Here is a 13,069-nt window from a genome sequence, read left to right as displayed (position 1 = left end):
CTGGTGACAGTGTTGCCATGTTTTGTGAGAGAAATAAGGAACGAGGTCTAGGAAAACAAGGCCAAAAGAAGCAACTAGGCCACATGAGCACTTTAAACCATCGGCTATTTGAAAACATTCATGAAAGTATTTGAGAACCACTGGTTTACATTTTTTTTTATCAAGCCTAAATAAGCAAGTATCCTACAGAAGGCCCAAAAACCGCAACCACAAATATTTACAACTTACAAGCAACTTACAGAAAAATACGATCAGACTGAAGCTGCGTGGAGAGCGGTGGAGAGAGGCAGTCCACTCAGAGAGTGGGCGGGGTCTATGGTCTGGAACCAGTCTAGCCCAAAGTCGCTTATAATAAGCAGACATGGCAACGCTGTCTGGTGACACGGGGTTTGTCGCCCCCTACCGAGTTTAAGCAGGAATTGCCTGGATACAACCTCCTTTTCAGTAAGGTTGCTCGAATTTTAAAACAAAGAGGCTCTTTGACTGAAAAGAAAGAAGTATTGTCTCTCAATATAGTGACACTGATGTCATTATTTTAAAACCAGAACAAGATGATGAACTAGTGAAACAAAGGTACAGATTGGATGTATCTGGATGAACATGCTCAACCTTTATATAGTCCATGAGCCAGAGCCCCAAAATTGAGCAATGATTATCGAAAGAGTGGGCAAAACCAAACCTATATTAAATTGTTCATAGGGTCAATACGAGTAAATAAATATATGATAACCTCTCCACAGGAGTAGCTTTTTCATGGTTATCACACATTTTGTTATTTTCTCCATACGTAGGCATTAGGAAAATATGCCCAAATTTGCATAACTTTCCAGAATCAACATTGGTACATTGGACAAAGCCAGAGTCAACATACTTATTTCATTTTGTTAAGATGTTGGAGTCAAAGGTTTTTAACGAGGGAATATTCAATATCTGGCTCAATTTTGGGGCTCTGGCTCATGGACAAAATGCCTAATTTGCATATTTAAATATACAATTTCAGAAAACTTGTAATACGATAAATCATTGTCTTCATGTAAGTAATCAACTCAGGAAGTTTCATTATGATAACTCTTTTTTAAATTTTGTCATTTTTTCACCTGTCATGCACGTATGGGGAAAATAACAAAATGTGTGATAACCATGAAAAAGCTACTCCTGTGGAGAGGTTATCATATATTTATTTACTCGTATTGACCCTATGAACAAATTAATATAGGTATGGTTTTGCCCACTCTTTCGATAATGAAATCTTGTCTAGCTCATGGACTAATAGGTCAGATCTCCAGAGCCTGAATTGTGGGATGATTGAGAAGGGGACATAGAATCACCTCTTTAATTATTTTGGTGTAGTGATTAAATCCGCTGCCATTTTCACTGCATCTCATCACAGTGTTTTTCTACTTTACTTTCTACTTCTGCTATCTATCTCAATAACATACAATTCTTTAATAATACTTAGGGGAGTGAACAGCCTCTCTTCTTTCTTGTTTCATGCAGCCTAATGAGGCCGCATGAAACAAAAGAGGAGTAAGAGATCATTTCTCCATTATAGCAGGAACTCATTTTACAATGGGTAAAGTGTACCGTACCATACAGTATGAAACAATAAATGGGATATTATGTAAACTCATACTATACAGTAAACTTTACAGCACTTCAATTCCTAAAAATGGAAATGGTTCAAGAGATATGAGTCTGGATATGCTATCAAAAATCTCAGTCACACAGTACATTTTTGTAGAGAATTGTATTACAATTATCAAACCACAATAAACACACCAGTAGCAGGTGTAAGGGTCAGTCTGGCTGAAAGACACATCGCTGTTGATGAACACATTGATTGTTTTAGCCATCACGGATCCTCTGATGTAGCACTTATTAAATTGTGATGTAGTAATAAGCACTTTAAACCAAATCAAGAACAAAGGGTAAATGTGTATTCATAGTTGGGTATGTGACATCTCCTGAGTGGGTCCGAGCTCAGAGTATCTCCAGGTAGATGGCCGTCTCAGTTTCAGGTGTAGTAGTGCTATGTGTCTCTCGCGTAGCTCTACCCCGGGAACCACCTTGTCTCACTCTTCTTTCTCCTCCTCTCCTCTCACCCACTCGTCTCTCCCCACCCCTTCTACCTATTGGGCGACTCTGGATAAGGGACACATGTAATTAATCATCAAGTCAGGGAGGCACAATTATGATTTTTCTCTATATGGCCTCTCTCTGCAGCCAGCTATAATGTAAGGTCAGCCATATAGTGTACCTGTTTAGTGCGGACAAACAGAGGGGTGCAGTTCTGGTATACAAGCTGATAGCTGCCATTGGTGTAGATGTGGGTCACTTCTGTGCAGTTAATGTAGAGGGGCATCCGGTCCTGATAGATCCCCATTTCTCCTGGGTAGCCTGCTGGAGGTATACTGAGGACATGTCTGAAAGGATCAATACAACCAATTCAATTCACAGCCCAAACCTGTGACAAATGAACTGTGATGTACTACAGTACAGTATTGCATAGCTCCTTACTTTCCAGGCTTCCTTCGGCAACACAACAGGACCAGAAATGAAATGAAGAATATGATCAGGCTGATGGCCACGGCTGCTATCACCAGCCACAACAAAGAGCCCATCACTGCACGTTGACGACAAAAGAAAAAGTGCACAGTGGATCAGCATGTTGTTGTCAGCATGTCTTTTTTTTTCAGTATAATGTAGTTAAACTTGAAAAATATTTGTCTTCCCCATACATACAAGGTAGCCTACAGTATGGGTTGCCTGGCAAAAGAAGTGCTAGAAAACAATATTTAATGATATGGTTTAATTATTATTCTATAGGCTACAGATAGATAGATAGATTTTGACAAAGCGTTTGACTGTACGCTGTTTTTACATTTCTGTCAAATAAAATATTCAATAAATTAATTGATAGATAGATAGATAGATAGATAGATAGATAGATAGATAGATAGATAGATAGATAGATAGATAGATAGATAGATAGATAGATAGATAGATAGATAGATAGATAGATAGATAGATAGATAGATAGATGGATGAACAACACACCTTCTTCTCCCTGCAACAGGGCGAGGGAGTCATTGCCCAACGCATTCACTGCAAAGCAGACCACCCTCACAGGTTGGTCCACGTGGCCCCTCAGTGTGGCTGTTTGAGTTCCATGATCAGATGTCACTGACATATTGTAACCACTAGGGGGCTCACTCCCATTAACACTCCAGGTGACCGCTGGCCTGGGATAGGAGTCAACTGAACACCGACATTGCACCTCCAACCCTTCTACAGCACAGGTGGATGACGGATGGAGGATGACTGGCTTGTCTGGGAAGAGAAAGTACATGAGAAAGAGGGTGTTGTAATTAGCTCAAAACTGCCCTAAAGAAACACCTTCAGGAGGCCGCTATTCCAAACTGGCCCCTGTCAAAGTCTTAACCTAACCCACAGTTAGGTTCAGGCCAAGGAGGACCCCTTAGTTGAGAAAGAGATGAAGCAGGGACTCCTGACTACATTTTGTATAAAATGGTGTTGCAGATTAAACTTTTTCATAGATAAATTCATTGTTTGACAGCACGGTCATCAGTGTTGTGGATTTTTTTGTTTGTTTTAATATGTTGAATTCTGTATTTTCACACATTTAACCACTTAAACCCTCAATACTTAGTAAACTTGACCTTTCACTCTGTACTTGGTCTGCTCTTTTTAGTTTTTTCCCTCTACACCAAACTGCTAGGGCGTTGTGAGCTTGTAGATCTGCTATTTTCGTCTAAAGTTTTCGTCAGTATAGGGATTCTAGGGTTAAAGTGGTTAATTTAAAGATTTGGCGGCCCTCTTGTAAGTAAGTCTGAGGACCCCCTAGGGATCCCGGACCCCTTGTTGAAGACCCTTATTTAAGTGATGCTCACTGCACCCTCTAAAGAAACAGCCTCAATAAAAACAAAAAGTTCAAGTTTACTGCGCTTGAATCATAGGAAGTGATGAAAAGCTGTGTCACTTGAAATCATCCGGAATCAGTTTGTGTTTTATGTCACCCACTTCGTGAGCCACTGATTTACTTGAAAGCCCTGTTGGAAATATTAAAAAGGTACATGGAGGCTTATGTGACTTATTGAACTGTATCGTTAGCCTCATAGCATAATTCCCTAAGTCATATTTTTTAGGTTTTCAAGACAGAATAAGTAATCGAGTTGACTTATGCAATCATGAGAAAAAAGCAACATTTTCCTAAGTCATGTATATCTGCCTTTATTTATATCTGCCTAATAACTCTACTCTCCTAACACTGCTGATTCATCCTGCCTTATTGCCAATGTTATCTGCCTATCAGAATGCTTGTTACATTCAAAAATAAATTCAAAAAGTTGACTTAAAAGCACTTTCTGCCCAAAGTCATGTAACAAGCAATAAGGCACAATGAAGCAGCAGTGTTAAGAGAGTAGAGTTAAGGGCCATTCACACTGAGCACTATAATAACTATAACTATAAAAATATAGTTTTAAAATCGTTAATGTCAAGTGGATGGCAGAGTTCACCGACAATAAAATGGTGAACCGTACGATATACAGGCAGTTATAGTTATTTTTATTGTTATGGTGTTCAGTGTGAATGGCACTTTATGCAGAAATGTCAATTTGGCCCAAAAATGAATCATGCTATGAGGCTAACGGTACGTAACCAAGGTACTTACATTGCACGTTCAACGGTGTAAGGTGGGACTCTCCTTGACCAATCATGTTTCGAGCTGAGCAGCGGACCCTTATGTCCCGGGTCACGTTGTACAAGCGGACCATGTGTGTGCGCCGGTGAAGCTTCACAGTGACGCCATGCTGGGTGTAGGACCAGTGGTAGTCTGACACAGGGGGGTCAGCTTTACAGGAGCAGCTCAGCAATGCTGTGGCGCCCTCCAGGACTGTCAAGGTCTGAACCTGAACCTTCACATCTTTCGGAGGAACTAGAGAGTATGCAGAGGTATTGTATAAATTCAAAACAATATCTATATATATATTTTTTTTATTAACTGCAAATGTAAAGTTATCTGCAATAATATTTTACACAAATGAATTGTTAAAATTACACAAAATAGTAATCAAAATGTTTACATGTTATGTGAAGATCCTTTAAAGATGATTTTATGTTGTTGCCAGGGTAGGTGGCCTCACAGCGGAGCCTGGGTTTTACCTGGTATGAGGCGATAAAGGACAAAGAGGCCACTATCATAGGATTGGGCAACTTTTCCCCATGATCACTGCTATTTCCCTGCAGGACTCCTCTTTCCCAGTGCCACAAGAGTGCTGGAGGTTTGATAGGACAATAATTGCTGACGGTGCAGTTCAGGGTCACCAACTGTCCTTCTGTGGCTGATTCCACGCCATTGATGACAGGAGGCTCTGGGGTTTCTGTCCATGACCAGATTGATTCCATTATTTTCATATTATTATCTATGTAAGATTAAATGCATTGCACAGTAATTACTTAAAAAGACACGGTTGACCCAGGGAATAGTAGAAATGCATACACGCCGAACTAATATTAAACATGCTCAGCTGTAACAGACACTTTACAACAGGCTACCACTTCAATGGTCATTTTCTACACATTGTTTATTTAACATGTTATGTTTATGCATAAAGGTTTTGTATTTTATTGTAATCATGTATTTGTTTTTGTCATGCTGCAAAGCCAATTTCAAACTGTGTGTGTGTGTGGGGGGCTTTCTCCCACTCACCTGAAACTTCCAAGATGAAGTTACTTGGCCTCCCCCAGAGCAAGTCATCTCTGTCTTTCAGTGCTACCTCAAAGGGGCGAGAGTCATCCAGGCTGACCCTTTCTATCTTCAGAGAGCAGTCTCCATCCGCCATGCGTCCATAAAGGGCTGTGCGCCCCTGGAAGTCCCTGCTCACTAGACTTCTGTCCTCACTGTTGAAAGCTGTGCTGCGGAGAGGGTATAAGAAGCTGCCACCTTTGAACCTCATCCTGACATCCACCCTCCCCTTGGCAGGGTAAGGGGCTAGAGGAGTAAAGGAGCAGGGTATGACCACGCAGGAGCCCGCCAGGGCACGCACACGCTCAGGGACAGAGGGTTTCTGGGACAAAGCCTGGGCGCCTGTCCAAAAGGCTGTTGCTATGACAGAGAGGAGACAACCATAATAAATGTAATGTTTGTATGACAATAAAGTGGACATGGACACATAGTACATAGAAGTAGCCTACTATCACAGGGACATGAAGCAGATTAACACTACTTTGACAATTTGACTCATTAATTTAACCGCTTAAGCCCTATTTTATACTTGATGGTGTTATATGAAAATAGCTATTCGTATTCGCTATTACAATGTATGAATGTGTATACAGTAAACTATTATACATAAAATAGGGCTTAAGCGCTTAAATTAATGGGTCAAATTGTCAAGTAGTGTTAATATAATGTGACACAATGAAATGTTTCACAACATATGTATTTTTAGAAAGGAGAAACAGCATCCTCTTGACTCTATGTGATTCGGCAGCAACTTTAGCATGCATGTTTTGGTTTTTTTACACTGTTTTTTTTTTTACATGTGCAGTGCCTTATTATAATAAAAATAATTATCTTTGAAAAAAGAATAATCGTATTAATAGTAATATTATCTTAATAAAGAAACAAGTGTGGACCTATCCAATGAGCAGAGTGTACCATACCTGTGGATATACTTTAAAAAACCTACATCAAATAATTAATATTCTAGCTTAGAAAAAATACATTATTCCCATACATCTCTTACGGTACATTTCATTGTAGCATGATTTGTATCTGTTGTAACATACAGTTAAGGCCAGTTAATAATCAACATTTTCAAATTGGTTCTTTCAGACTGACACAAAGAATATCTAATATAATTTAAATGTTTGTTTAATTAAAAACCAATAGATTGAACACACTCACCAAAAATCACAGGACATACAAGAAACATTGTGTCCAGATGCATGACTGCAACACCACTCAGCCGACAGACAGGGAAGGATACAAAGACGCATGAAGAGGAAGTTGGATTGGTTTCATTTGCCTCTGTGGATAGGTATCCTCTGACCTGTTCATCTGTCCTCTTACATTTGCAGTATCTTACTGGGGCACATACATTATTTAGATTATTTAGAAATGAATTCACCGAATTTAGACAGCATTTTCCCTTCTTTTCAAAGTCAGTAGTTCAATTGATGGAATTATCCAAGGTAATAGTTTGCAACTGAAAGACACTCTACAGCAGAAATGTGAGATAACTCATGACACTGAATGAGTCATTCTCATGCCAAGGTTTTTCCTACTTGCCCAGCTATTAGCAATTTCTGTGACTGAATCCCTCTATCGAAAACCTAACCGTTAGTTGTGTGACATTCCTTCTGCTGAAAATATTTTATTTATGACTTTTCAAAAGTCTCTTGTGCAGAATTTCTGTTTTTGTCTTTACAACCATTATTTATTACAGTATGTAGGACGTTATTAAAACAATATTAATGCAAAAATATTTTAAAAGGTGAAGATAAAGCCAACAGAAAAACATTTGTCATGACATAAGTGTATAATGCCATTGTATGCTATCTGGCGAATTAAACAAAGGAAAGTTTTTTAAAGACTCGATAAAAGACTGTATAATCAGGTTCATACATACTTTATAACATATTTGAACTATGGACTCTAACCACTCCTCCTTCCAGCACAGAATAAATAATCTCTACTTCAAGCAAGACAGGCAAGTAGCACACATCATATAGGAGAAGTGGATGCATTATCCTTTCTAGTTAAGTATGTTAAACACATTATTAATTTGTGTTTTCTCCTTTCTTTATGGTAGACATTCAGGGTGTATGTCTGTAATGAGGTTAAAAGTTTTACAAAGCCTCCGACAGTTTAGCATAGCATACTCTGCAAGAGATTACTGCCTATGATAGAGGGACTGTAGCAAATTATGATGCAAAGCAAGTTTATACCTATTTCTTTATGTGTGGGTTTTACTTATTAGCCTAAACTTCTTCAAGCAGCAGATTGTGCCATTTTGTGTAAATTTGTTACAATGTAATCAATGTTCATTCTTGACAGTGACAGCGTTCCTATAAAGCATGAGCTCAACCCAGCAGCTACTCCGGTCTCAGAGAGACTTGCTGCTGAACTGGACCCGTGACCACCCGGCACCATTGCTGCGTTGGCTACGTGACGCCGACGTGCTCTCCTCCGGTCTCTACCTGTCCCTGCTGGAGCGGTCTCCTTCAAACGCTGTGGTGCAGGCCCTGGAGGCAGTGTGTGCCAGCGAGGAGAGCAGCCAACGTTTCTTACAAGTGCTGAGGGAGGTGCAGGATTATTACTGCGAGGACCTTCAGGCCTGGGTGGAGAGACACTGCAGAGATGAGACAGACAGGAAGCCGGAGCCTGTTCCTGTTCAACTTGAAGGTACAGTAAAGCTGCATGAGTAAGATATATTTATGAGCTCTGCACCTATTAGGAAAAATGTACAAGGTATATGTTAGGTTTTAACACAAAGACAAATAGTAATGTTTTTCAGAGCCAAGCAATCAGGACACAAACTAAGGGATTGGAATTGAGCCCAGGATTTACTGCATGAGCAGAAGTATTGAAGGAAAATTATTGACAGGGTGCAATTCATAAACACTCTGATGTCTTGCCAATGTCTGTGCAATAAACCCAGCAGAGGCGTTATTGAGTTTGTGCACTATGCACCTAAAGTCTCTGGATCAGATATTGACTAAGGTAGTTGTCATTATGAACAACAATGAACCTTAATCCACATTTTGTATTTACCTTTTAGGTGTTGGCTAGCACTTGTAATTGAGCAAACATAAAATAGGCTCCAACATAAAATAGGATCACTAACATTAGAGGCAATCAATGGTAAGTAAAACATAAGTTCTACAGTACAAGGGTAATTGTCATAATGCCTAAACACTGGTTCTGTGATCTGAGAATGATCATGTAAGAAAAAAGCCCCAGGACAAATTAAGATAAAGCCATGAAAATGGATCGAAGGACATTGAAATGTATACGTCAAGATTAAGGAAGATACATTCATGGGTTCTTCTGAGTTCTTTTACTGCAACATAGTTTTTTAATGATTTAATATTTTTTTTAAATAACTACATACAAGTACATTAATACATAACCATACAACATCCATTCCACAGACAAAAGATCTAAAGGCCCAATTTCTAAGCTATTCAAGGGGAAGAAGAGTAAAGGTTTCACCGTAACCACTGAAGGTAAATTTACTCTCTCATCAAAACCATCATAGAAGATTGGTTCCTAGTACCACTATACAACATAGCTATTGCAAGACAATTCAGACATATTTATATGTATAAATGAATTATTCATATTTATAGAAGAAATGTATTAAATATTGAATTAATTATTTAGAATTACATTTAGCATGTTATGACAATTCAAATTATCTTTTGCATAACGCAGTTAAAAAAGAGCTGAAACCTGGCAGGAGCATAAAGTCAGCTAATATCAGAGGTATGTAAATATCCTTTTCTCCCAATATTGTCTTTGATCAGAACTGCTTAGCAAACTAAATGTGAAAAATGTTCCCTTGACAAAAGTTGCTTGTGATTTTGTGTTGTCAATTACAGTTCCAATTTCTGCCCACAAAACAACTCTTCTGAAACGCACAGAGCAACTAAAATGCTACTCTGAGGGCGAGGGAGATGCTTCAAACTCTGCATCTCATATTGAGATCCGCTATACAGACCTCTTTGTGACAGAAGACTATGAATTAATTGACAGCAGCCAACATGAGTACTTTGACCTAGCCAGTCGACGAGCGCGCATCTATGTCCACCAGGCCTGCCAGCGCATCCGGCCATGTGACCTCTTTAGCCGCCAAGAAACAACAGGACGGCCACCGAAAAGGGTTAAAGTGAAAGGCATTGCTGGCATTGGAAAGAGTGTAGCAGTGCAGAGACTGGCCTATGAGTGGGCATTGGGGAAGAACATGCGCGATTTCACCTGCGTCTTTGACCTGCGCTTCAGAGAGCTAAATCTGATTGAAGCACCATTGAGCTTGTTCGATCTGCTCGGAAACCGCTTCCTGTATTTAAAGACAGTTCTACCAGACCTTTTTGCGTCACCAAGCTCTTTGCTGTTCATCCTAGATGGATTGGATGAGTTCAGATTCCATCTGAAATGGAATGCTCCTACCTGTGACATTGGTGTGAACTCTAAGGTGCCAGTGTCAGAGCTGATGGTGGCCTTGATCAAAGGGAGCCTTCTTCCGGAGGCTTCAGTGATTGTCACAATGAGGCCTTCTACAGAAGCACCCAAGCGTTTCTTCCAGAGGTGTTGCATGGTACTGGGCTTTGAAGAACAGCAGGTGAAGGAGTACACTTCCAAGTTCTACAAAGACAAGGAAGTAGCTGACAAAGTCTACGATTATGTCCTGAGCAATGACAACCTCTTTGTGCTGTCCTTCATCCCCCTCTATTGCTACATCATCTGCACGGCTATGGCCGAGTTTTTCACCTCGGGGAAACAAGATTGCGGTGATTCAAAGTGTCTGGAGCTGAACCCACCCAGAACAGTCAGTGAGGTTTACTTCTGCTACCTGTTTACAGCCGTGAAGCACCATGCGCTGAAGGGGAGGGCAGAGAGGAGCACCCCAAAATCAGAGGTCCTGTCACTGGCTAGGCAACAACTGACCAGCCTTGGAAAATTGGCTTATGAAAACCTTCTAAACAGAAAGGTCCTGTTTGACAGGGCAGATCTGGAGAAATACGGTATTGCACCTGCTGAAGTACAGAGCACCTTCCTCAACATCCTACAGCCTCTTAAAGAAGAGACAGCTGAGATGTTTTCCTTCTTTCACTTGACTGTACAGGAGCATCTGGCTGCCCTTTACTGTGCAATCAACCTTCACAACCAGGAAGATATAATCCAGGCTCTGGATTTCTGGTGTTTTGGTGAATCACCCCCCACTGCCGTACCTCTTCTAAACAAAGACCTGGATGTGGACAAGCTGGAGAGCCTGCACATGTTCACACGTTTCTTCATGGGTCTTCTCCGTGCAAGGCTGGCAGGTCAGCTGGAGGGGTTGGCCCTTACCCCCATGGGGCAACAGGACGGCCTCCCCAAGAAGCTAGGTGTATGGTTCCAGGCCCAGTTTAAAGGCAGGGTACTGGAAAACCAAACTGCCCTGAATCTTCTCCACTGTCTAATGGAGTTTCACATGGAGGAAGCTACAAGCACTACAGCACCAGAGATCAAGAAACTGAACCTGTTTAAAATGAAGCTGAGTGTGGTGGACTGTGCAGCAATGCATTACGTGCTGCAGTTCTCCCCGCACAAGTTAGAGGAGCTCAACGTAGGCTACTCAAACATCGGAAACAGAGGACTCAACAGACTGGGTCCAATCCTTCATCGCTGTGAATCTCTCTAGTAAGTGTGATGATACAATATGTCATATAATGTGTGATTATACAATATGCATGACAAAAATACAAAGATAATAACTAACTTTTACATCACATGAAACACATTCATAAATGGATGACTTACTGTAGGTAACACAGATGATCTCTTTCAGTTTGAGATACAACTGCCTTGACAGACAAGCAGCCGTTTTAGAATCTGCTGTTTTGAAATCAAACGAATGCCAGGTGAAGAAGCTGTTGTAAGTAACATTAAGTAATATTAAATGCAAAGTAAATTTAACAAGCAGCCTGAAATATACTTATATAGACAGAAGCATTAATTGCTGTGCTGTTATTGAATAGAATTACTTTGGTCCTGCAGTATGTGTGGCAATAATCTGGGTCCAGAAGGGGCTTTGCAGCTGTGGAATGCTCTGGAACACAACACCACAGTGGAGGAACTTTACCTTGACATCACTGGCATCACTGAGATGGGCACAGAGAATATTGTCAACTGCCTCGGCAAGAACACCTCTCTTAAAACACTGACGTAAGTACAAAGACTCACATACATTGTTCACAGCTTTCAGAAACATGATCACACTGCCATGCCATCTACTGGAGTGTGGGGTGAATGACATGTCCATCGTTGTTTGTGTTTGGTCAGCATTGTGGGGAATGACATCGGAGAGGGAGGAAGGAGAAGGCTGAAGGAGCTAGAGCGACGAAGGCCGGATCTCCGGATTATTGGAAACTTTGTAGATGACCTTGGTTTACTTCAGGCCTACCTGGACTGGGTGGAAGAGATCCGTGCTGACCGGGACCAGATGGACTCGGTGAAGAACGCTGATGCCTTGCGGTCTGTCCTGAAAGGTCTGCAGGTAGTAGAGGAGGGAGAGAATGCAGTAAAGGCCAGGGAGCTGAAGACCAAGATTCTGGAGTTGCTGAAGCCTTCTATTGTTCGAGCTGGTGGAAAATGACCATATGATTATATGTATATTAAGGGGAAGCAGTTCGACCTAAAGCAGTAAGCTTGAGAAAAACAACTATGAAATAAAATAAAGTTGTTAATATGTCTCATGTGCTGATGACTTATCTTTCCTATTAATATGTTGGTTCAAGTTAATGTGTATTTTCAGACCTTTAACCATAATCCCTCAATATTTAGTAATCTTGAACTTTGGCTTTGTACTTGGTCTGCTCTTTTTTCCTTCTACACCAAACCTGTTTTCGGAAAATAGCCAATCTACAAGCTCACAACACCTCGCAGCGCGAGGCGTTGCGAGCTTGTAGATCTGTTAAAGTTCCTAAGTAATCACACAAAGTTTTGGCGGCCCCCTTGTAGTAACTCTGAGGACCTCCTGTTGAGGACCCCTGCAGTAAGGACTAAAAGACTCCACTTTCCTTCATCCCAAGTGCTATTGATATGCTCAATGAAAGATAGCACTTTGATAGCTTTCCTTGCACCAACTGGTATATTGCACACTTGCACAATTGTTTTCATTTCCCTGTATGGCACATTTGTACTTGGTATGAATTAACTCCATTTGCCTGTACTTGTTCTGTTTAAATCTTTGATGTTATTCTTTTTCTATGCAATCATGTTTTTTATGTGAACCCTGGTTGCAAAACATTTCCCCCCTAGGGGACTATAAACAATCCT

The 13,069-nt window shown here is 40.6% G+C and overlaps 2 protein-coding genes across 3 annotated transcripts; one reads left to right on the top strand and one right to left on the bottom strand.

The window, feature by feature from the left end:
• Positions 1-1,755: 1,755 nt before the first annotated feature.
• LOC311042107 (sialic acid-binding Ig-like lectin 5) lies at positions 1,756-8,349 on the bottom strand. Of its 2 annotated transcripts, none has more exons than XM_084052660.1 (9): positions 8,227-8,349; positions 6,932-7,111; positions 5,732-6,127; positions 5,106-5,402; positions 4,694-4,957; positions 3,058-3,330; positions 2,518-2,623; positions 2,258-2,423; positions 1,756-2,142 (listed from the first exon to the last, which is right to left on the bottom strand). In XM_084052660.1, the coding sequence occupies exons 2-9, from the start codon at positions 6,972-6,974 to the stop codon at positions 1,981-1,983; spliced, it is 1,707 nt and encodes a 568-aa protein (XP_083908786.1). In that variant the 5' UTR covers positions 6,975-7,111; positions 8,227-8,349; the 3' UTR covers positions 1,756-1,980. The 2 variants fall into 2 exon arrangements, with proteins under 2 accessions (XP_083908786.1, XP_083908787.1); XM_084052661.1 differs by having other exon boundaries at positions 5,732-6,121.
• Positions 8,045-12,438, top strand: LOC311042106 (NACHT, LRR and PYD domains-containing protein 12-like). The gene is made up of 7 exons (XM_084052659.1): positions 8,045-8,431; positions 9,181-9,255; positions 9,464-9,514; positions 9,631-11,431; positions 11,580-11,666; positions 11,789-11,956; positions 12,074-12,438. Exons 1-7 carry the CDS (start codon positions 8,104-8,106, stop codon positions 12,384-12,386), a joined length of 2,823 nt encoding a protein of 940 aa, XP_083908785.1. The 5' UTR covers positions 8,045-8,103; the 3' UTR covers positions 12,387-12,438.
• The last annotated feature ends 631 nt before the right edge of the window (positions 12,439-13,069 follow it).

This window comes from Gymnoscopelus microlampas, assembly GCF_963454915.1.
Source record: "Gymnoscopelus microlampas genome assembly, chromosome: 3".
Taxonomy (NCBI): domain Eukaryota; kingdom Metazoa; phylum Chordata; class Actinopteri; order Myctophiformes; family Myctophidae; genus Gymnoscopelus; species Gymnoscopelus microlampas.
Note: the sequence above shows the minus strand (reverse complement) of the source record. Positions and strands in the feature narration are given on the sequence as shown.